Genomic DNA, 25,055 nt, shown 5'->3' with positions numbered 1-25,055 from the left:
TTGTTCTTATTCACTCAGAGCTGACTCATAGACTTGCACTGAAAGAGAACAGTGCATAGCTCCATAGGAATGTATGGCAGGACAATTATAGATGTAAGCAGAGCACCCATTTTTTGTCAGACTACCATTACTGGGTTTCATTAAAATGGAACTAAACCCTCCTATCCTCTACAGCCAAGGAGGCAGCCATCTTGGACTCTGTTTGATCTGCAGTTGCCATGGTGCTGCTCTTTCACAGCGGATCGTCTGCTCCCCTTGCAGACAGCTCTTCGGCGGTGAATGGCTCCTCATCATCTCTATGTCCAATGCAGGACTTTGGTCACTGCGTTGCTCTTGGTGATGTTAGAGGCATCCAACCACCAAAGCATGGGGGACCTCAGTGTGGAGGAGCCTGCATGAGCGTAGGATCAGGTAACTAAAAGTGCTTTACTGAGTCCTCCAAACACCACTGTAGCGCAGGTAAGGGAGGATTTTTAGGTTTCCTTGAGTGCAGATTTAATATTTTCCTACAAGATGCCCCATTGATGTCTGCTGAATGTTGCCCTCCCTTGCTTGATCTCTTTGATCATTTCTTCATTCTAATTAATTTAGTCGAAGCTCAAATTTAGACTTTTCATAGATTTTGGTTTTGCATTGCTTTGTGTGTCTCAGCCAGGGAGGTCTAACCTCACTATTTGTTCTGTCACAGGGAAAGTGAACAGGAATTCAAATTTTACATTTGGTATTGGAACAAGAATAAATGGAACCTTTTATTAGGACCATCCGTTCCAAGGAATCTCTCCTCAATTTGCAGAGATTTATGTTTGCTTCCTGTTGTATCTCTTAGTGCAGGAAGTGCAGTGAAATCTTTATAATGGGGACACGGCAAAGAATACTCTTTCCGAAACTAAACAGAAAATCTTTTATGGTTGTGGTTTTCATCAACATTATACTGTATATTACAGTAGAAAATGTACAACTTTCCATAATCAACTTTTTATGATTCCATGGAAAATGTAAATAATGTAGTATTCATTGTTCATCTTTTTAGTCATGTACAGGTATTTGAACTGTTCATTTTTTAACATTCATTAGCAATGGAATTGCCAAGAGTGGGAGACCTGTCAAGGTTTCTGCTCCTGAGCAGACATGGAGATATAAGCATTAAGAGCTGCATTTCAGGCAATTGGCTAATTTTAGTGCATATAAGTGAGCTGCTTTATGGCGCTTTTCCACTGCATGGAACCGAACGGTTTGGCTCTCTTTTGTGCTTTTCCACTGCATGGTACAGTGTTGGAACGGTTTGGTATGGTACGGTACAGCGGCGCTTTTCCACTACATGGAACCGAACGGTACAGCTCGCTTAAACAGTACCACCTCAGTTGTGGTTCCAAGAGGGCCGTACCGGTACCATATCCCACAATCCTTTGCATGCAGCCTTGACTTTTTGTCACTACTAGCCACTGATTGGTCAGAGAATTGTTGTTATCCCACCCACTTTACTTTAGTGGAAAAGCAAACCGTACCAAACCATACCGAACCGTTCCAACACCGTACCATGCGGTACCATGCAGTGGAAAACCAAACAGAGCCAGGCAGGGGACGAGTGGAGCCGAGCTGGTACTTGCAGTGGAAAAGTGCCATTAGAATTTGCATTCCTGTCCATCAAGTCCTAAATGTATACTGTTCTGTAAGACAGCACATCACTGCCTAGTAGGGCAGGAGACCTGTTTTTTCTTTGCTGCAGTTATGTAACACTTACAGGTCCCTCCCTTAGCCTGTGATTAAAGAGTGAATGGAGAAAAAGCAGACCAACAAGCTCTTCCCCTGCTCTCTCCTGCTATCAACATGACCCTTGTTGGACCCCTGTAGCACAACTGAATAGCTTGTAGCTTTTGTAGGAAAAAGTTTGAAAAACTGTAATAAAAATATGTTTAATAAATGTATTAAAATTTAAATAATTAAAAAAATTTAACAAAAATGAGTTTCAGTAAAAGCTGTTGAAGTAGCGGTTACTTTTAGCAAAAACCACATCTCCAAATGGTTAGTAGATCCACAAATACAGTTATCAGACAATTTATATAACTGTAGACTTTTCCTGTAAATTTGAGCTTGGTCCCAACCTCCTCCTTGCCCCTGAGCCCTCAATATTGGTCTTTTAATGTGACTTCTAGATTGTAAGCTCTAACGAGCAGGGCCCTCTAGTTCCTCCTGTTTTGAATTGTATTGTAACTGTATTGTCTTCCCTCACATTGTAAAGCGCTGCGCAAACTGTTGGCGCTATATAAATCCTGTATAATAATAATAATATGTAGCCATGCTGACTAATAGGGAATCTTAGGAGGTGATAGGGGAAGGGTCAAGTCCGACTTTTACAAGAAAAGTAAAAATTTGCATATAATGTCAACTCTCCCCTTTTTTAAATTTCCATTGGAATTAATGTGAAGCTTGAAGACCAAGAGCATATTTTGAGGTTACTGAACAACTTTCCTGCTCCTCCATCTTCTTTATGAGTATGGAAGCAAATGACATATTAGAAAGGGCATAAATATAGTCACAGCAGACCATGCAACTGTTATGGGGCCCAAAAGCACAGGGGACCCAACACTGTCTACACAATAATGTATGCAGGTGTTGATAGCATTTGGAAAATAGAGATATAATAGATGTATTTAGGGTTTTTGTGAAGGCCAATAATACTTGATGTCACTACAAGAATCGCCTTTGAGATGGCGATTGGAGAGGCTGGAGCCCTTTAATGGTTTTATTATAGGACCCCATCACACAAAGTTATGGCCCTGTATATTTGTGTGTGCTTTCTAATATGCTGACATTGTAAATTGTGTGCATTTAATTTCACATCTATCGGTGGATATATAATTGGATTTCCATTTCTCTGGTCAGCATTTTGTTGCAGATCTTCACCGTGTTTACGTCACCCTGGTCTCTAACCATCTTCTTATTGTCTCTTCCAAACAGTGGAGGTCACCCCTCTCCTTTCTGCAGCAGTGCCCTCTTCAAGCAGCCTCCCCCCAAGTCCCGGGGAGTTGAGGCAAGAGCCACGGGCAGCTAGTGGTCCCGGAGCGGTCATGGACCCGGTGAGCCGGGAGCAGCAGCTCCAGCAGCAACTTATCCTCCTGAAACAGCAGCAACAACTTCAGAAACAGCTACTTTTTGCTGAGTTCCAGAAGCAACATGAGAACCTGACAAGGCAACATGAGGTCCAGCTCCAGAAGCACCTCAAGGTAGGAAATGCAGTATCTGTGTATCAAGAACATCTTTAGCTATCATAAATGAAATCATCTGAAAAAAAAAAGAACTGTCTGTAGCAACCAATCACAATTATTTCTATATACACCAACTTGGATTGGTAAACTATTCATAATCTGATTGATTGTTATTCACAACACACTTTGGAATTTGAAGTCCAAAATAACTTTTTAAGCTTACGTACATTTTTAGCATATTGATGTTTTCTATGGTTTGACCTTTTTAGTTTAGTTTCGTCCTTCCACACACAGATTACCTCCCAACTTGGGCAGTGTAAGCATTCTTACATCTATGCATCTCTTTCTGTAATATGCAGTAATCACAGCCAATCCTAATTACTTACTTAATGGAAGACACATAAGGAAGTACCGTATTTTCTGGCGTATAAGACGACTGGGCGTATAAGACGACCCCCCTAATTTTAAAGTTAAAACATAGGTTTTGGGCTATACTCGCCGTATAAGACTACCCCCCTTCCGAAGCAAGGCAACACCATTGAAAAACATCAGATTTCTCATAGATCTCCAAGGTACCCTAGTACTGTAATACATGTAATCTCTCATAATATCTCCAAGATACCCTAAGTATTACCAGTAGATGTAATCTCAAGACGCTGGCTGTGCGGGAATCCTGGGTATACCGGTACAGGATTCCCACACAGCCAGCGTCTTGAGAGATTACATCTACCAGTAATACTTATACTTAGGTTACCTTGGAGATATTATACTCGGCGTATAAGACGACCCCCAATTTTTGGGGGATTTTTTTGAGGTTCAAAAGTAGTCTTATACGCCAGAAAATACAGTAAGTGGAAATATCCACTTAGACAGTTTTGGTCAGGAACAGGTGTCTTAACCTTTGGTACAGATGACAACCAAACATTTTGGATTACCCATCACCTTCAGTCCCAGTCACAAGGATAAAGAAAGAGGGTGCATCTGCTCAACAGGGATGTGAACAGCAATAAAACAAATCTGATGTAGGTTATAGCACTTCCTAACTCTTAGCATAGAATTCCAGCTGCCTATATCTCTGGATATAATGGCCATTCTGACAGGCACTTTTCCCTGATGGTAACCCTGGCTTGAACATTTTTTAAATTATGATTAATTTGTATCAGGTGTGTTGAGGTATATTTTTTGGGTGGATGTTGCCAGGTACTGTAAATGATTGTCATGGGCTTTCTCCCTTCTCCTACCTGTGTTTTCTCTTCCTATGTTTCCTTTATTTCCATTTTGATTCCTATTGCTCTTTTGCCTTTCCTTCCCTTACATCTCCTTGTTCATCTTCAATTATTTTTCTCTCCCTCACTTTCTTCTTCTCATTCGCCAACCCTTCCTTCTTATTATTCTCCTTCCCTTACTTCTTCTCATTCTACTTTGTGTCTTTCTTCTTGTCCTCCTTCTCCTCTTTTCTTTCTTCTAATTCTCTATCCCTTTGTTCTTTTCTCATTCTGCATCCCTTCTGTCTTCATATTCTTTTTCTTATTCACTTCTTTCTTCTCATTCTCCTTCCCTTCCTTCTTCATATTCTTCAACCTTTCCTTCTTCTCATTCTCCTTCCCTTCCTTCTTAATATTCTCCATCCCTTCCTTCTTCTCATTCTCCATCCCTTCCTTCTTCTCATTCTCCTTCCCTTCCCGTTTCTCATCCTCCTTCCCTTCCTTCTTCTCATTCTCCATCCCTTCCTTCTTCTCATTCTCCATCCCTTCCTTCTTCTCATTCTCCATCCCTTCCTTCTTCATATTCTCCATCCCTTCCTTCTTCTCATTCTCCATCCCTTCCTTCTTCTCATTCTCCTTCCCTTCCTGTTTCTCATCCTCCTTCCCTTCCAGTTTCTCATCCTCCTTCCCTTCCTTCTTCTCATTCTCCATCCCTTTCTTCTAAATATTCCCCATCCCTTCCTGTTTCTCATATTCTCCTTCCCTTCCTTCTTCATATTCTCCTTCCCTTCCTTCTTCATATTCTCCTTCCCTTCCTTATTTTCATTCTCCTTCTCTTCTTCATATTTTCCTTCCGCTTCCTTCTTCTCATTGTCCTTCCTTTTCCTTCTTATCATTCACCTTCCTTTCCTTCTTATCATTCACCTTCCTTTCCTTCTTTTTATTCTCCTCCCCGTCTTTCTTCCTAATTTCCTTTGCATTTTTCTTCTTGTCCTCCTTTCCTTCTTTCTCCTTATTCTCCTTCTTCTCATTCTCCATCCCTTCCTTCTTCATATTTCCTTTCACTTCTTTCTTCTCAGTCCCTTCCTTCATCTTATTCACCTTTCCTTCTTTCTTCTTATTCTCCTTCCCTTCTTTCATCCTATTGTCCGTCCCTTCTTTCTCATTCTCGTTCCTTTCTTTCATCTCATTCTCCATCCATTATTTCTTAATATTCTCATTCCCTTCCTTCTATGTATTCTCAATCCCTTCTTTCTTCTTCTCCTCCTTTCCTTCTTTCTCCTCATTCTCCTTCCTTTCCTTCATCTCATTCTCCATCCCTTCCTTTTTCATATTGTCCTTCACTTCTTTCTTCTCATTCTCCTTCCCATCTTTCTCATCCTCATTCCCTTCCTTCTTCTCATTCTCCATCCCTTCCTTCTTCATAGTTTCTTTCACTTCTTTTTTTTCATTCCCTTCCTTCTTTGTATTCTCCTTCTCTACTTTCTTCTTATTTTCCTTCCCTTCTTTCTTATTCTCCTTCCCCTCTTTCTTCTTATTCTCTTTTCCTTCTTTCTCATTCTCTTCCCTTCTTTCTTCATATTCTCATTCCCTTCATTCTTTGTATTCTCCTTCCCCTCTTTCTTCTTATTCTCTTTTCCTTCTCTCTCATTCTCCTTCCCTTATTTATTTTCCTTCACCATTCCTTCTTTCTTCATATTCTCATTCCCTTCATTCTTTGTATTCTCTTTCCCTTCTTTATTCTTGTTCTCCTTCCCTTCCACACATCTATAGTCCACAATAGAAATAGGTTGTCATTGGAAGAATAAACTTCATTATCCACCAATGATTGACATAAGCTTTGGAAGGACACATGTTGAATGTTCCAGTTCCACAGATGACTTTCGTTCTTACCTTTCCTTTTTGCTAGTACATATTTCATATTTCAATCTGTTTAATAGAGTTTTTCAACAGTACAAAGCATATGTTCCATAAATGTTATGGTTACAAAGAGGACAAAAAACATTTAATTGAACAAAAGTGAACATCTCCTATAAGTAGAGAAGGGTGTGTTACGTAGTTGTCCGTGGCAATTTTTGTTCCTATAAAGCGCACCTTGTGAGCAGGTCAAACATCACATTAGTAAAAGCACCCGTCATATAGCATGTTCAAGGTATAAACTGGATCATATCAAGGCCTACCAGGGCCATGCATATGAGAATAAAGGTATTGGTGCTCCTATCCTTTAAAAAAAGTGCCCCTAAGGCACCACTATACACTGAATGTCCAATAGAATACAGCCAGCTCAAATCCAACAGAAAAAGGAGGGGATGTTAGAAAAAGAGGAAAGAAAGAGAAGAGAGGGTGTCCCAGGAGGCTAAGAGATAAGGAGGTCTACTACTTATTTTATATCAACTATGATGCGAGCAATGACATCCAGTAAACCAAAAAAAGGGAGGAGTCTATAGGTTAGTAGCTCCTTCCTTTTACAGATAAGTGAGTGACACATGGGCAAGCCAATAGCATGTGAGCGCAGACCTTCTTAGGCTACAAAACTTCTTTTATTCTGTGGTTTTATAGCGGAAAAGAGTACAAGCATCATTTATATAGAGGGAATCTGTTGGAAACTTAAATACCTATGTGAAAAGCTTTAGGTGGAAGCTCCCATTCTCAGCCTGCATACTAGTATAATAAAGCCAATCTTATTTAGTTTACAGTGAGGGATCTTGCAAACCTAGAACTAGTATGTAGCCTAGGAGTCAGATAATTGTAGATTCTAGCTGAGGTTTTTCACCCAGGTAAATTCTTTGTCATCGATTCCCTTTAAGGATCTGATCCTTCCCCCTTTTACTCAACTGCCTAGAAGGTGCCGACTTGCTGTCTTCACATGTCTAACCAAAGCTTTTTAGAGCTTCCTTCTGGGCACTGTGCCCACTCAGCTCTCTGGGTGCAATGTAGTTCACTCTCTCTACAATTCTGCTTGGCACATGCCTTTTCAGATGGCACCCTCTGCCTTTCCCTTCAAGAACTGCACCCTTTTTCTTACCATTTTTACATACTCCTTTTCCTGCAACAGTCAGCTCCATTGAAAGAGTCTTGCTTTAATCTTCTTAACCTTCTCTGCTCTTGGCTAATCTAATATCTGAGAAGAGGCCATGCTGGGAATGTGCATGGTAGAGGAAACAGCCACAGTGCTTTATCTTAAAACCAGCATTATGTATCATATATTTTGTTTTTCTTGGGACATAAATTAGCAGTACTATCTAAAATGCCCTTCTCAGTTCAATGGTTGACAGTAGCCACCTTGCCCCTTTCTTTTTATGTATGTCGGTTACACCCAAACGGGCAAAGTTGGAATTTTCATGCTTACCCTTGGATACTTAACGACATGATGTCATTGTTTCATTTTCTGCTTGCGTTGAAACCAGGGACCCCAAGATTGTTCCTTGACAAAGTGCTGGTGCAGTCATAAAGCAAGAAGGGTGTTTTGTGGCTGTTAGTATAAATAAACTTATTTAAAATAAAAAAAATATATGTTTTTAATTTATGCAGACAGTTCTTTAAAAAAACATCAGGCAAGTCAAGTTCTTCCACCCCAAACTCGCTCATCCATGTCTTTATGGACCTTGCTTTGTGCACTGTTGCGCAGTCATGTTGGAACAGGAAGGGGCCATCCCCAAACTGTTCCCACAAAGTTGGGAGAAATTGTCCAAAATGTCTTGGTATGCTGACACCTTAAGAGTTCTCTTCACTGGAACTAAGGGGTCAAGCCCAACCCTGGAAAAACAACCCCACACCATAATCCCCCTTCCACCAAATGATTTGGACCAATGCACAAAGCAAGGTCCATAAAGACATGGATAAGTGAGTTTGGGGTGGAGGAACTTGACTGGCCTTCACAGAGGCCTGACCATAATCTGATAGAACACATTTGGGATAAATTAGAGCAGAGACTGCGAGTCAGGCCTTCTCCAACATCAGTGCCTGACCTCACAAATGCGCTTCTGGAACAATGGTCAAACATTCCCATAGGCACACTCCTAAATCTTGTGGACAGCCTTCCCAGAAGAGTTGAAGCTGTAATAGCTGCAAAGGGTGGGCCAACTCAATATTGAACCCTATGGACTAAGACTGGGATGCCATTAATCATTATGTAATCATCTTGTGACAGACCCATGATGAGTCTTATATATAAACGGATGTGCGTCTGTCTACATCCAATTACCTTTGGGATGCCATTAAAGTTCATGTGCGTGTAAAGGCAGGCGTCCCAATACTTTTGGTAATATAGTGTATGTATATATATATATATATATATATATATATATTGTTGGTACATGCACGCTATAGCATATACCAGCATGTAGGAAAGGTTCACTTAATCCAATGAAGCAACCACAGAAATTTAAAGAACTTTTGCACCATTGAAATTAAACTTTTCTACCAGCTTGTCTCCTGCCAGCATGCTGTAAAGAAGGACCCTTGCCCTCTGGGTGGAAGCAGTGGTCTCTATGCAGAGGTCTGACACCTCTTGCTGAGTCAGACCTACAGCTTTGAAATCAGCAAATCTCATGCTATGTGCTGATTGGAGAGCTCTAGCAGGGACCTCTGCAGAAAGAGCACTGCTTTTCTGCGGCATGCTGGCAGAGGACATGCTTTTCTACTGTGGCTCTGGCTTCTTTCGCAAGAAAATGAACTGTAAGACTTTGCACTCCTTTTGTTTTCAATTGATTTAAATTAATTTAATTCAGACTTAAAGGAGAAGTATAGCCAAAGCTTGTTTGGCTGTACTTCTCCTATAGATCACAGGAGTGCAATTCATTTTGCACTCCTGTAACCGGTTTTCAGCAGAGAGCGGACTGAAACCCGCTCTCTGCTGACGTCACAGAAGTCGGTCCAGGCACTGCGTCATCGCGACAATGAAGTCTGGATCCGTCAAGTGCCTGGACGGACACCTGGCTTGGCCTCTCAGCGAGCCACTGAGAGCCTGAGCCAACCGCTCCCCACTCCTCCACTGCCCAGCGCTCCAATGAGTGAGGAGGGGGCAGAGCAGAGAGCTGAGATTGACAGTCAGCAGCTCTCTGCTTGGGGAGCTGTGAGAAACAAGCGATCGGCGGTGTTTGATCGCTCAGGTCTCAGTGTAGAGACGCCGGGGGACAGATGCAGCATCGGAGTGATGCTGCATCCACCTAGGTAAGTATTAATCTAAAAAATACCCCAAACCTCTACTTCACTTTTAATTATCCCCTACATAATCCAAATGTGCTTTCATGACTGAACTTACTCCCTACTGTTTTCATATCGCTCAGTGGCTTTTCATTCCATTTACTTGACTGTCCTCCTTGTACCCAGCAGCAGCAAGAGATTTTGGCAGCCAAGAGGCAGCAGGAATTGGAGCAGCAAAGGAAACGAGAGAGGCAGAGACAAGAGGAGGCCGAGAAACAGAGACTGGAGCAACAACTCCTGATACTCAGGAACAAAGAGAAAAGTAAAGAGAGTAAGCCAGGGAAAATACAGAGAAAGAGCTGAAATGGGGGTGGGTTTGGTTCGAAGGGCAGTCATTAGATTTACTGTCCAATGGTAGTTTTACCTTTTGTCCCCGTCTGTCATTTTGTGTCCCACCAAGGTGCCATAGCTAGCACAGAGGTGAAGCTAAAGCTTCAGGAATTCCTGCTCAGCAAGTCTAAAGAGGTACCAGGAACTGCAAACCATTCCATCCTACAGCACCCCAAATGTTGGTGAGTTCTCTTTTCACCTCTCTCATTTCAGCATTATCTATGGCTTCTTTCTGCTCTTTCCTTAAAGCTAAACCGGTTTTCCTAATAATTTTAAACTATACCCGCTACAGCAAAAAAAATCTGGTGCCGATAGGTGCCACTCACTTGCACTGTGCCCTGAACACAGGACATTATGCAAATACAGACTTTCCCAAATGTCAGAGCAGAGACACTCCTCACCATGTAGTAGGTTGCTGCAGGACCCACGTAGCATGAATCTGGGTCTTCAAACTTTTCAGCAAGAAAGGCCACAACATATTTTACTGATGGGCAGACATCTAGTCCCTCTTACCTAAGGGTCTCTACTCCATCAGTGCCCCACCTTTACACCAAAGTCCCCATCAGGGGTCCCCTTACCACTAAGGCTTACAGTCTGGTTGAGAGCCTGGAGATGGAGAAGGTGTAGATGGAAAAAGTTCTGTCCACCTGTCATTGCTGGGGCAAGCACATCAAGGCAGGGGGTTGGGTGGATTAGCCTGCATTGAAGATGCAGGATCTGCAGAAAATGGGGGGGGGGGGGGGTAGAATCAGAAACCATAGGAAGCCTCTGCAGCACATTGAGTATACTCATACATCACTGACCCTAGCTGCGGACCGGATAAAGTCATGTAGCAGGTCCATATGTCATAGTTTGGGGACTCCTGGCACAGATGCCAATGGCAGGTGGTTTAGTGGTGATGTGCCCTAGCTCCAGTCTCCAAGAAAGACGAAATTTGCATAACACATCGTCCTCTGGTCCAGACTGTAGGAGAGAAGTGTGGGAATTAAAAAAAAAACGAATGTACATACCTAGATGGCTGCAGCATTTATGCAATGCTGCAGCTGTCCCCCGTTCCCCCCCCCCCCCCCCCCGAGTGATAATAGACTGCTGATTGCTCAGTTCACAGGTCCACTCTGAGCACAGTCACCACTGAGTACCCTGCCCCTCCAGCAGTCAATGGACTGCAGGACTGTGCAGGGCTGGGAGCTGCTGGCTCAGGCATCTGGGGGGATCCTAACATTATTGGCAGGAACCCTGCAGTGCTTGGACCAGTTCTGTGATGGGCTTTAGCCCACTGTAATACAGGAGTGCAGAACTAAGTGAGAAATAGACTAAAAAGAGCTTTGGCCATACTTATTCTTTAGGAAGGCCTCAGTACCTGCTAACAACTTGTGATGCCTTCTGCCCATCTGATACTTTTTATTGCATTTGTATTTTTATGCAAAAATGTAGAAAAAGAGAAAGTAATTTAAAAAAATAACAGAATACATATATATTTACTCCAGTTACATATTGCACTTTTATCAAATGTAGCCTTCTACTTGTATATCTTTTTCCACTTTGGTATGCACGGTGGGTTCTCTCTTACCTTTCCCCTGCTGATATCTCACTGCCTTCATTTTACCCTCTGCTGACCTTGTGTCCATCCATTAGGGGAACTCACCATACCTCACTAGACCACGGCTCCCCTCCTCAGGCTGGATCTCCAGCTACTCCTCCTTCTTACAAGATGTCTCTACTGGGAACCTGCGATGGGCGAGATGACTTTCCTCTTCGCAAAACTGGTAAGTAATCCCAAAAGTTGTGTTTATATACTAAGAAAGCATTGAAGCTGGAGAATCAGCATGGCAGCCAGGCATGGCAATGGCAAGCCCACCAATGTACCCTTTAAAGAAAATTTGCCATGGGGTTCACACAAAGCAAAGTAACTCCCCAGGTGCATATTAGGCAACCTATATTATATTTAGTGTGTCTGTCCACTGCAATAGCCCTTAAAAAGGCCAGAATCTGTATTCATGTATTGGGCAAATATGCAGTCCCATCGCCATCTCACAGTGCAGAGCATTGTAATAAGTTTTACGTTGAGGCATAAGGCTTTTTAAGCAGTATGAAAAGATGAACTTTTTAGAAAAAGAAAAGTCAGAATTTGGGGGATGCAAACACATCCTGGTCACAAACATTTTAGCATACACCAACATTCACCCATTCCCTTCTCCACCCAACAGGGGGTGGGTGGTGATGGTAGGGGGTGATTGAGGGGTTGTAGGGTTTTGGGGTACCAAGGGGGAGGGAAAACAGTTTCTCATCCTTGCCCTGGGCACTGGGTGACTTTGTCCCAACACTATATGGCACTGGTGTTGTCCTGCTGCCCAGGTGCATAGTTGTGACCCCTTCTTTGGAAATTGAATTGTATCGTCTAATCAATTTTTTAAGAGGAGCTACAAAAAATGGACCCCTTACATACAAAAAAGTGTATCTATATTGGGTTTAACTCTTCTCTTCCAGCCTCTGAACCTAATCTAAAAGTCCGCTCACGGTTAAAGCAGAAGGTTGCAGAGCGACGCAGCAGTCCCCTCCTCCGCAGGAAGGATGGAACGGTCATCAGTGCTTTCAAGAAGAGAGCCATTGAGATTCAGGGTAAGTGTCCATAGTTACCCCTGTGGCTACTTCTGCATAGTGGCTTGTCAGTAACCTAGCGTGCTTCCCATCTAGGCTCAAACTAATCTGTCCGCTTTTGCGTTTGTCAGAAAAGCTAGTGTAGGTGACAATTATTATGGGCTGCCTTGCTACCCTGTAAACTCAAATCAGTTGTATAATAGCGAAACGGTAAAAGATTTTTCTGATTGGTTTAAAAGGGTTACGAATTTTGTTTTTTGTATAAATCTTTGGTAAAGCCAGCAGTTGTCAGCACATTAAAATTTATCGGTACACTTTTCTTTTCTGAGAGTGGCTACACCAACGTGAGCTGCAATTTTTGCTTTGCTTGCCAGACGGCTGCTTGGTCTGGCACAGCTATGATCTTCCAACTTTCTCCATCCCCCATTAAACATACACCTCTTTATTACTCACTACCTATCATGAGCTGCTTAAAGCTGATAATAGACGTTACAATTTGATTGTACAATCTCCTTCAGGTCTACTAACAATGATGTAGTGCAAGGGTCTGTCTGATTGGATGCAACTTCAATGGACAGTTTAGGTAGGCCATCATACAATATGGTTTAGTTCAATCTATAGAAGATGATATAGAGATTGGACAATCAAATTGTAATGTGCATAGCCAGCTTTAGAAACCCGCTCTATCATTATTGATATGATATAACTCCTCTTGCAGTGTCCTCAGTATGTAATAGCGCCCCCGGATCAGGACCCAGCTCCCCAAACAGCTCAAATAGTGCCATCTGTGAGAATGGATTGACTGGGAGCGTGCCCAATATTGCCAGTGAGGTAAGTGGAGAAACGGAGGTCATGGCTGTAGCAAATTTGGACAACGGTAAATTATCTAGTAACAGGGAAAATTATAATTCTTGATTGTATTTTGGCAGGAAGGATATAGGATTAGCAATGTGTGCCTTCAATTGGGCTTTGTTCGGACACGAGAGGGGGGAAAATTATATTTACTTTTAAAGGAGACGTCCAGGCCAATTAAAAAAAAAAACCTTATAAATATCTGAAAGCTGAATTCCAGGCAGACAGCTTTTTTTTTTTTTTTTTTTAAACTTCTTTTTATTAGTATTTTAAGGATAAAAAAGCACAAAACAGAGCCTATGGGGCATGCCATGGCTCAAGGTACTACAATAAGGCACTACACAACCAAAAACACAAAAGACTAAATACCGCTCATAGAGCAGTATAACGTTACTCAGAGTTACCCCGGTTCATAAGAAAGAGTAAACAAAAGGACATATATGTCCTATCACAGTAGATACCATTATGTATGGGGATCACCAAGTGACAGAAAATTCGATATACATCAATGGCCAAACACTATCACAGAGGTCTCAAGGACCAATGAAGTTGCAAGTAAAAGCATAAGAGAAAAGAGAGCAGCTCATGTGTCAGGCAGACAGCTTCCTTAAAAAAAAAAAAAAAAAGTTTATGGACCTGTGTTTCTGTTCTTCCAGTCCTGGGATTTACACAGCTCTGCAACACAGCACAGCAAGGAAGTAAAGCAATAGAGGGTGGTAACCTCCCTGCCATCAGTCTGTGATTGGACAGTGAAGGAGCAGCAGAAGCCTGAGGAGCTCATCCACAGGCATGCGCACAGGGTGTTCAGGGTGTGCCCGGGCGCACCCTAATCACCCCATGCGCATTAGCATTATTGTTCTGTGTGCCGGTAGGAAGATGGCAAAGATCTCCCTCTTATCAGCTCTGCCATAAGAGAAGTGTTTACGCACTTCTCTTTTACTATGCCGGCAGGGAGATCTATGTGCCAGGGTCATATATATGTAGACACACACCCATGTGTGTTTGAGCTTTGGGGTGCACACCCTAATGCAATAGGCTGCGCACACCTATGAGCTCATCACTCCTTCCTCTCCTAGTTCTGGCCCTACTTCACCAAGTCTCAGGGCTACAGGGTATTGTACAAAGGCTGATACCAAGTCAAATTCTGGTACTTAGGCTCGTTGCATTAAAAAAAAATTAAACAATTTTTATATAATTCAAAACTTTTTTTAATACCTGCCTGGAGTATGGCTTTTAACATAAGCCAGTTCAGTTGTGCCTAAATTGGGATTTAGATTCATCATATAACAGAAACAAATTTAAAGAAAAAAGCAAGACATAAAGCCTATGACACCTTCCTATTTCTTTTTTTTTTTTCCAATTTATTTATTTTTTTTTCCAAATTCCTATTTCTATATGCTTCACACACAAACTAGACATTGCAAAGTTACAGTTCCATGCACAGCTAACCTCTTCCCATCATCAAAACACCTTAATAAGAGAGCTGACTGAGCTTCAAGATGACTGATTTTTATCCATCAGGGCAGGTCCTGTACAATCATAAAAAGAAACACTAGTCCTGACATTGTATGCTTTTTAGTGATTTAAAAAAAAAAAATCTTTGAAATGTTTGTGTTGAGCTTTGTTCTTGGTGTACAGTAATTAATAATTGTATCCACACACAGATTTTGCCTCAGCAAAGAGTCCTTACGTTAGAAGGGACAGGAGGGCCTTTGGGCCTATACACTTCTCCATCACTACCCAACATCTGCCTACAGGGAAGTGCCAGCAGCCTCAGTGTGAGTACCCTTACCACCATTCCAAACAAACAGACCATAGCGTGGCCTTCAGCAGCTTTTAAACAGGAACTTTTGTTTTTTCTATAGGCTTTATTGAAGTTTTACAAAAAGTCAGTTATGTGTCATAATAAGTTTGTATAACACAACTTAAAAAAAATAATTATTAGCAAATCAAGTGTTCAAATATTAAAAATATATGCACAGGTAACATTCAACATGGTTGTGAGGTTAGAACTAAAGGCCTTGGTAGGCTTTCCATGACCTCAGAGGTGTAGAGGTCCCAGGGTGGGAATGTAGGAGAGAGAAAACTTGGGAGAGAGACCCTGGTGGGCTTTCAATGGCCTTGGAGGTGTAGAGGTCACAGGGTAGGAATGCAGGGGAGAGAGAACTTAGGAGAGAGACCTTGGTGGGCTTTCAATGGCCTTGGAGGTGGAGAGGTCACAGGGTAGGAATGCAGGGGAGAGAGACCTTTGTGGGCTTTCAATGGCCTTGGAGGTGTAGAGGTCACAGGGTAGGAATGCAGGGGAGAGAGAACTTAGGAGAGAGACCTTGGTGGGCTTTCAATGGCTATGGAGGTGTAGAGGTCACAGGATCGGAATGCAGGGGAGAGAGAACTTAGGAGAGAGACCTTGGTGGGCTTTCAATGGCCTTGGAGATGTAGAGGTCACAGGGTAGGAATGCAGGGGAGAGAGAACTTAGGAGAGAGACCTTGGTGGGCTTTCAATGGCTGTGGAGGTGTAGAGGTCACAGGATCGGAATGCAGGGGAGAGAGAACTTAGGAGAGAGACCTTGGTGGGCTTTCAATGGCCTTGGAGGTGTAGAGGTCACAGGGTAGGAATGCAGGGGAGAGAGAACTTGGGAGAGAGACCTTGGTGGGCTTTTAATGGCCTTGGAGGTGTAGAGGTCACAGGGTAGGAATGCAGGGGGAGAGAGAACTTGGGAGAGAGACCTTGGTGGGCTTTCAATGGCCTTGGAGGTGTAGAGGTCACTGGGTAGGAATGCAGGGGAGAGAGAACTTGGGAGAGAGACCTTGGTGGGCTTTCAATGGCCTTGGGGGTGTAGAGGTCACAGGGTAGGAATGCAGGGGAGAGAGAACTTAGGAGAGAGACCTTGGTGGGCTTTCCATGGCCTCGGAGGTTTAGAGGTCACTGGGTGGGAATGCAGGGGAAAAAGAACTTGGGGAAAGTCACTACATGTTGCCTGCTAAGCAGTGCTGCACAACATGTGTGCTCTGCTGCCTGTTCTCTCCCATCTGCTGGATTAAAAACAGTCTTTTATAAGGTAAAATACCCACAGTGCTCCTAGTATTATTATATTATTATATAGGATTTATATAGCGCCGACAGTTTACGCAGCGCTTTACAACTTGAGGGTAGACAGTACAAATACAATACACTTTAATTCAGTAGGAATCTGCTCGTTAGAGCTTACGATCTAAGAGGTAGCCACAGAACATGTGATATAGGCTGCCTGGAGAAGTTTTGAAAGCAGCAATTTTTTTATCCATGATGAGCAAGAGGCAGTTTTTTAATAATAATGTGATATTTCATAATGCTGACATAGTAGTGTCTCATGTGAGAGTTATAAGGGAGATCTACTGTAAAATACCACCTCTGTGACATATTACTGTTATAAACATTGCATTAAATTCTCAAATATTTTTTATTAGGGCCAGTTTACCCCCCAGGAGGGGGCTGAACGCCAAAGCTTGAGGCCGAGTGGTCCTTTCCTTAGCACCACAACCCTCCCCGCTCTGGATGGAGGGGAGATCAGTTTAGGTGCCCCATCCCTACTGCAGCATGTCCTCCTACTGGAGCAAGCCAGGCAGCAGAGTGCCCTTATAACAGGTATATATCTCTCTCCCTCTCTCAAGTACCTTTCTCTTTCTTCACTGTCCATTATCTATGCCTTTTCCTTCTACAGCCTGTGTCCCTATTTTGGTAAAATCCTTCTTCTAAGGTTGGTCCATCTAAAACTGATACCACCTTTTGGAGACTCCGTTGGTAAAATTCTGGTGTGCTGTGGTGATTATGATCTCCCTAAATGATCTTCTTAATTTGTTTTATATTATGGATAATGTAACAGAAGGAGCTTGGACCCAGAAAGGTGGGCAAGCACACCCAAACAACTCAAGTGGACAGGAACAGTGTCAGCATTTATAACAGTGAGCTCTTGCTGTTGGAGAATCCAAGACCTATGAGAAGCCACCTGGTTTTTGTTAAAAAAAAAAATAGAAACAGCATCCCTTCCCTTTGAGGTAACTAAATATCTTTCAATGAGTTTTAATCAAATTTCAGATACTTACAGTGGGGATCAAAAGTTTGGGCACCCCAGGTAAAAATGTTATTAATGTGCATAAAGAAGCCAAGGAAAGATGGAAAAATCTCCAAAAGGCATCAAATTACAGATTAGACATTCTTATAATATGTCAAGAAAAGTTAGATTTTATTTCCATCATTTACACTTTCAAAATAACAGAAAACAAAAAAATGGCGTCTGCAAAAGTTTGGGCACCCTGCAGAGTTAATATCTTGTACTGCCCCCTTTGGCAAGTATCACAGCTTGTAAACACTTTTTGTAGCCAGCCAAGAGTCTTTCAATTCTTGTTTGAGGTATCTTTGCCCATTCTTCCTTACAAAAGTGTTCCAGTTCTTTGAGATTGCTGGGCTGTCTGTCACACACTGCTCTTTTAAGGTCTATCCATAGATTTTCAATTATGTTGAGGTCAGGAGATTGTGAAGGCCATGGCAAAACCTTCAGTTTACGCCTCTTGATGTAATCACCCGTGGATTTCGAGGTGTGTTTATGATCATTATCCATTTGTAGAAGCCATCCTCTCTTTAACTTCAGCTTTTTCACAGATGGCATCAAGTTACCATCCAAAATTTGCTGAAATGTTATTGAATCCATTTTTCCTTCTACTTGTGAGATGTTCCCTGTGCCACTGGCTGCAATACAACCCCAAAGCATGATTGATTCACCCCCCATGCTTAACAGTTGGACTGAGGTTCTTTTCATTCAATTCTGTGCCCCTTCTTCTCCAAACGTACCTCTGCTCATTCTGGCCAAAAAGTTAAATTTTAACCTCATCGGTCCACAGAACTGGTTTCCAAAATGCGTCTATATGTTCATTTGCATAGTTCAAATGCTGATTTTTGTGGTGAGGACGTAGGAGAGGTTTTCTTCTGATGACTCTTCCATGAAGACCATATTTGTACAAGTATCTCTTCATAGTGGAATAGTGTACCACAACTCCAGTGTCTGCCAGATCTTTCTGGAGGGATCGTGCAGTCAAACGTGGGTTTTGAATTATTTTTCTCACAATCCTGCGAGCTGTTCTCTCTGATATTTTTCTTGGTCTTCCAGATCTTGTTTTAACTTCCACTGTTCCTGATGACTGCCATTTCTTAATTACATTCCGAACAGAGGATATTGACATGTGAAAACGCTTTGCTATCTTCTTATAGCCTTCTCCAGCTTTGTGAGCGTCAATTATTTTCAGTTTCAGTTTTCTAGACAACTGCTTAGAAGATCCCATGGTGCTGATTGTTGGGGCAAGGTCAGATGAGTCTGGGCATTTAAAACCTTTGAGATTGACATCACCTGGTCTTCCCAGACGATGATTGAGAACAATCCATGACACTGGCAGGTCTCAGCCTAAATTCTGCAGGGTGCCAAAACTTTTGCAGACGCCATTTTTTTGTTTTCTGTAATTTTGAAAGTGTCAGTGATGGAAATAAAATCTAACTTTTGTTGACATATTATAAGAATGTCTAATCTGTAATTTGATGCCTTTTGCAGATTTTTCCATCTTTCCTTGGCTTCTTTATGCACATTAATACAAATTTTTACCTGGGGTGCCCAAACTTTTGATCCCCACTGTAGCTGCCTTTGACCTGCTTACAGTTTACAGAATGGAAGTATATATAATGGGGTGTGGTCAGTGCGGAGCTTGTCCACCAAGTAGAGGCAAGGGACCTTTCTACTGAGTGTCCAGTAATAAACCCAAAACCTATTTGGAAGCATGTAGAATACATTTTTATAAAGCCCTGAGTCAATGGGCTTTTGTTTTGCATCAACTTACAACGCGTTTTGCATTCCCATACAGATCTATGTGAATGCAAACTCTGAGACAGGTCAGAAGCAGGTCAGCTGCAGGTCAAAGGCACCAGTCAATCCGTTCTGAATGATCTCAGATGTGTCTCAAAACTACGTTTAACTAATGTCATCCAGCACAACCCAAAGCCTGTCAATGCAGGCCCTAAATGAGCTCCACAATGAGCCTGCATACAATATGTTCTTTGACATTCCCATGCCTTTCCATGAACCATTTATTTTAGATATGTCCACTTGAGTAATGAACAATCAGGCCATATAATAAAAATCCAAAAAAAATGTTTTTCCTTTAATAGTTCAAAGGGCAGCATTTATGATATCCTTTACTAACCAATCTAATCTCAGTTTTTATGTTGTATCCTGCCTTAGTTGTTGTAATCTCTGTTTCAGTCCCGTTACATGGTCAATCGCCCCTTGTGGGGGGAGAACGCGTGTCCAGTTCCTTGCGGTCGGTCACAAAAGGCCCACGACATCGTCCGCTGAGCCGCACACAGTCCTCTCCACTCCCGCAAAGTCCTCAGGCCCTTCAGCAACTAGTACTACAACACCAGCACTACCTAGACCAACAGCAGCTCAGCAAGGTAGGTGGTGGTGTTTAATAGCCCACCCTTTGAAAATACCTCCATTGTTTCTAGCTATGGGACAGTAATGCAGGGAAATTAAATCACATACTTTATTAGCAGTATTTATAATGTACCTCATTCCCTTATACTTGGATAAGCTTTTATAGTGTCCATTGTATTCAGTGTCAAATGTTTATTTTGCTGTCTACAGTAATCTACAGTAAACTTGCTTGTTCCCCCATGGTGACAAACCACATATGAATAGCCACCATTGATTATATGAAAGTTGAACTCAAGGCAAATAAAAAACACAGATGAATGTACTTCTATATTTCTTAAAACGTTTAAGAAATACAATTGAATGTAATTTAAAGGCAACTAGTGTAGGCAACTAAATCTGAGTTGTTTTAGTCCCTTGTAAAGCAGCACTGTAGAGGGAGGGCCAGCACTTAAAGTTGAAGTAAACCCTCCTATAGTTTTCAGCCAAGGAAGCTGCCATCTTGGTCTCTGTTTAATCTTCAAATGCCATAATGCTGCACATGTGATCAGATGGATGGTTTGACAATTTGGTTGAGAGCACAACCAATTTGACAGTTAGCGTTCCCAGCATAGCGGGAATGTAACTGTTTTTTGAAACTGTTAAATCGATGGGAATAAACCCAAAACTATCTACCAATTACTGAAACATCAGGTTTGTGTAGAATGACCTTTTAAAGCTCAACTCTGTAATGATACCATTTTGGATATAAGACGGCTCAGATAGTTATATTTAGCTCATTGTATCAAAGATATATTGTATTTATAGGTACCTCATCCCTAATCAGGTAGAGAAGCTATAGGGAATTGGGGCATAGGTTGGGATTTTAAGGGGTACCGTTATGAAACTAATACATATAATAGATGGATTATTTAAAAGTATTTTTTATTAATCACATATACTCCCCAAAGTCATGGCGGCGCCGGCATCACTGGTGTGGGCACCCGGCTGTGACAGTTTGCGGCTTCACAGCCGGGTACGCACTGCGCATGCGCGAGTTGCGCTGCGCGTCTTGATTGGCCGGCAATCTTCTGGGACCGCTGACATGTCCCAGAAGATTGCAGGGAGGGGGAGAGGAGAACTTCCATTTAGGGCGCCACGGCGCTCTGCGTGAAGTGGGAGCGGGTACCTGTCAAAACTTTTGGGTGGAACTCCGCTTTAACAACAGTTTCAAAAAATAGTTACATTCCCGAAGTGTGCCAACACTGTAACTGTGACATTGGTTGTGCTCTTAACCAAACTGCCAAACCATCAGATAACTGTCAATTATAAATTGAGATGTTTGACTGGAGTTCAGCTTTAACAGATTTCGCAGCCAATAAAAAACCAAGATAGGTAATAAATAATACTTACTCTGATAAATAACTTTCTGAGCTGTCTCACCATATCCAAAATGGTACAATGATAGAGTTGAGCTTTAAAAGGTCATTCTACCCAAACCTGATATTTCAGTAATTGGTAGATAGTTTTGGGTTTATTAATCCAAAAAGTTGTTATATCTCTCAGAGACTCTAGTGGCAATAGCTTGAATCACCCACTACTCTGTGGCAGTTCCATTCTTCTGGTTGGATTTGTCTTTAGATGTTTTTCAAAACTGTAGCGTCAAACACTGATACACCTTCTGAGAACTCCCTGCATCAAATAACTGTAATAAGGGAATTTCCCCTCGTTGTTGGGTGATATCACTAATTTTACATTATGGAGGGTGCTCAAATTCTTCCTGTTGGAGCAGGAGGTGGGAGACTCCATAGCCTAGTGTTCAATAATATAGTTGGAGTTATCAAAGAGAAGTAAGCAACTAGTGTTTGCTTAAGACCACCGGTACCCAACAGTAGTGGAAGTATCAGTTTTAAATAACCCATTAGACTCTTATGCTGGCCATACACCTGCCGAAAAACCGTTCTAAAATCTGTCATTTAGTCCGATCGTCCGTTTTTCATCCAGTTAATGGGCACAAATAGAAAATGGTTTTCAACTTTTCAGAGATAAAAATCGAAGGAACAGTTTTGAAAATCTGCCAGCCGAACGATAAATTGAAAGGTTAATGTGTTTCTCGGCCGACCTGTTTGCACTAGGTATATGTGACAAACTGAATTCATTTATGTCCATTGAACGAATTATCTTTCGAAATTCGGTCATTACATGATGGCACGATCGTCTGCTCTCATGGCTGAGTTTTCGAAAAATGAGTTAGTCTGATATTTCGGCTAGCGTATAGCCAGCATTAGATGTAACCCTCAGTGAAAGATGCAGGTTGTTTTCCATCAGACTGTGGAGGGATTACGCCCGCCACCCACCCACCCCGAGGAAACAGAGGAGGAACTGACTGAGCAAGATGGCGGAGAGCGGTGTCGTGCTGTGTTCACCTTGGATACAGGCACAGAGAGCGAGGAAACACAAGAAGAGGAAGAGGGAGGAGAGGACGATGACGAAGACAGTGAAGAGGGACGGACCAACGGCTCAGAGAGCACATTCAAAAAGGTATTAATGGCTTCCTTTTAGTATCCACAACAAGGAGATTAAATACTTTTTTTATTAGAAGTAGAAGAAGATATGTTTACTTCTTTGTGAAAAACATTTACTATGGGATCGAGTTTGCCAACATTCCCAAATTACAGAAGATAGATGAGCAGTACCGGAGCAAAAAGTGGTCTGAGTTGGAGTAAGGAAATTTTAGGTTAGTGGTGTGATTCCAGTTGTGGTGGGATGTTTATAAAGTGGAATGGATGGGAGTTAGATTCATTTCACCCTTAAATGTTATCAATTATACTATATGACCAAGCGTTTGTGGACACCTGGCAATCCCAATTATATGAGCTTGTTGGACATCCCATTGAAAAACCATAGGCATTATTTTGAAGTTGGATCCTATTTTATGGTTAAAACAGCCTCCATTCCCCTGGAAAGCCTGTATACATGATGGTACAATGCAGAGACGTAACTGGTACCTTCAGTTACAGTATGCAAGAAACCATAAAGGGCCCTTTGGACCCCCATCTGGGAGTCCCCCCACAGTGGCAGAACGCCACGGCCTGGTCGCAAGTGTGTTCTTTATGACCCTGTTAGTTTCACTACTATCGTCAGTATTTTTTAATTTATTTATCATTTTACTTTAAATATTTATTTATTTACAATTTTATTTTTTTTACAATTCTTTAGGAGCCCCGTTAGGGGGCTTTGGTGAAATATCAGGGATCTAAACAGACCTCTGATGTTCCACCTTTGAGACAGAGAGAAGAGATTGAGGACACAGCCCTCAATCTCCATCTCTGCAGCCTCAACTGCACAGAATGAATAGACAGGAATGGCTCTGTACAGAGCTTCCTGTTCATTCACAAACTGAAGCATAGTAAACACAGTTTCCGTACCGTTCACTGACTATTCATTAAGACAAGGGAGGGGCTGGGAAAATACACAATTAACTGCCCCTTTCCCACTCTCCATCCTAACAGATCCAATGCAGCAGCCGGTGGGAGAGGGGGAAAAGCAGCACTGTGGGGAATGGGGGGGGGGCAGTACACAGGGGCGCGGGTAGCAGGAGGTGGATGGGAGGGGGGGTTGGCACGTAGAAAGGCTGCAGGAGGAAAATGGAATGGATCGATTCCTCTATATGCCACTCCTCCTATCCAGGTGTACAGGGGGCCACACGTTTCCCCCTAGAGGACAGGGCCGGGTTGCAATTGCAACCCCTGTAAGTATTCCCCTGGTAAAATGTGTATGTGCCAATTTGTGCCCACTTGTGATGTCAGGTAGTGATCTTCAATGAGAAGACCTGCCTCACAATCTGCATTCCAATCCCTCCCAAAGGTAGTCAGTAGGGCTGGGACAGTAGGGATGGGCTCTGTGCAGGAGACTCAAGTTCCTCCACATCAAACCATGTCTATATGGTACTGGCTTTGTGTATAGGGCCAAGTCATTCTGAAAGAGAAAAGGGTATTCCCCAAACTGCTCCCACAATGTTGGAAACGCACAGTTGTCTAAAATGTCTTTGGATGGTGTAGTATCAACAGTACTCTTCACTGGAAACATCCGAGCAAATCTATTTAGAGGGGAGATACTTTTGGTCATACACAGTACATGCTTATATGCCCGGTAATGGAATAGAGGCAATAAATGCTGTGTATAGTGATAGTGTCTATAGACCTCCCTGAACCTTATATTGGCACAGTTCTGCCCTGGCTGGATGACACAATAGACAGAAAAACAAGCTTTGAGCCATATGCCAAGTGCCACTTGACCCCATAGTAAATGTCTATGCCTGTTGTATAGAGCAGTTGAGCTGGCATGTCTAGATTCTCTGTTTCTGAGGTCCATTGAGTATGCAATACTGAAACAAAACCTTGCATATTATAGTGGATTATAAAAAAGGATATCTCCTATTGTATCTTATTATTGTATATTTTTTATCTAAATGTGATGTAATTTTAATTTGAAACATTTTGATTTATATGTGTTTTCTGCGTTACACTCTCTTTTGTGTGTCACTTGAATAAATCAAAGGAAGATGATGGCTTAATATAAACTATTCTTAATATTATACATTTTAATAACAAGTAACCCCTAACTGAATGGCTCTTAGTTTGCAAAAGCACTGTGGATCTTACATGTTTTTTTTTTTTTTTAAAGAAATGTTTTTACCATTTTTTCATGCATTTTGCAGCTCAGTGTGCACATGCCCTCCAGCAACGACAGTATGCCAGTTGCCCCAGAGCTTAGTAAATGAGGTAAGGCTTCACTTTGCAAAGAATCACATGCAAGAAAAATAAAGAAAACAGTATTTTTGCTTGCACATGATTGGATGATGGAAGTCAGCAGAGCTTCTGCTCATTTACTAAGCTCTGGAGCAACTGCACTTACAGAGTGTAACTGCACTTTACAAAGTGCACAGTCTATTTGCCTTTAGTAAATCAAGCCCCATGGCATTTCTCAGGACAGGTTTCCTGATGGTGACAACAGTGCAAAACAGTGATAACTGTGCAATGTGTGTTGTTGCTGCCATTTGTAGTCGTCATCGGAAGCCCAGTGACAACTCTGGAGTACATTTGGGAAACGGGGAAAGAGCGTTGTCACCCTGCGACAGGAATCTCTGATTCCTACTATATTAAAGTGTATTGTATTTGTACTGTCTACCCTCAAGTTGTAAAGCACTGTGTAAACTGTCAGTG

The 25,055-nt window shown here is 42.1% G+C and overlaps 1 protein-coding gene across 8 annotated transcripts in view; it reads left to right on the top strand.

Moving 5' to 3' along the window:
- HDAC5 (histone deacetylase 5) overlaps positions 1-25,055 on the top strand; it is a 168,768-nt gene that overhangs the window by 99,521 nt on the left and 44,192 nt on the right. For 4 of the 8 annotated variants that reach the window (XM_082271251.1, XM_082271250.1, XM_082271248.1 and 1 more), the window contains 10 exons: positions 2,959-3,224; positions 9,743-9,887; positions 9,975-10,128; positions 11,582-11,712; positions 12,434-12,565; positions 13,263-13,375; positions 15,061-15,174; positions 16,844-17,021; positions 19,681-19,871; positions 22,159-22,371. In XM_082271251.1, coding sequence (XP_082127377.1) covers positions 2,959-3,224; positions 9,743-9,887; positions 9,975-10,128; positions 11,582-11,712; positions 12,434-12,565; positions 13,263-13,375; positions 15,061-15,174; positions 16,844-17,021; positions 19,681-19,871; positions 22,159-22,371 — 1,637 coding nt within the window. The remainder of the gene's footprint in view (positions 1-2,958; positions 3,225-9,742; positions 9,888-9,974; positions 10,129-11,581; positions 11,713-12,433; positions 12,566-13,262; positions 13,376-15,060; positions 15,175-16,843; positions 17,022-19,680; positions 19,872-22,158; positions 22,372-25,055) is intronic. The other 4 variants (XM_082271249.1, XM_082271246.1, XM_082271245.1 and 1 more) reach the window with 3 other exon arrangements.

Source organism: Pelophylax lessonae (assembly GCF_965119305.1).
Source record: "Pelophylax lessonae genome assembly, chromosome: 11".
In the NCBI taxonomy this organism is placed as follows: domain Eukaryota; kingdom Metazoa; phylum Chordata; class Amphibia; order Anura; family Ranidae; genus Pelophylax; species Pelophylax lessonae.
This window is presented reverse-complemented; position numbering and strand designations above follow the sequence as displayed.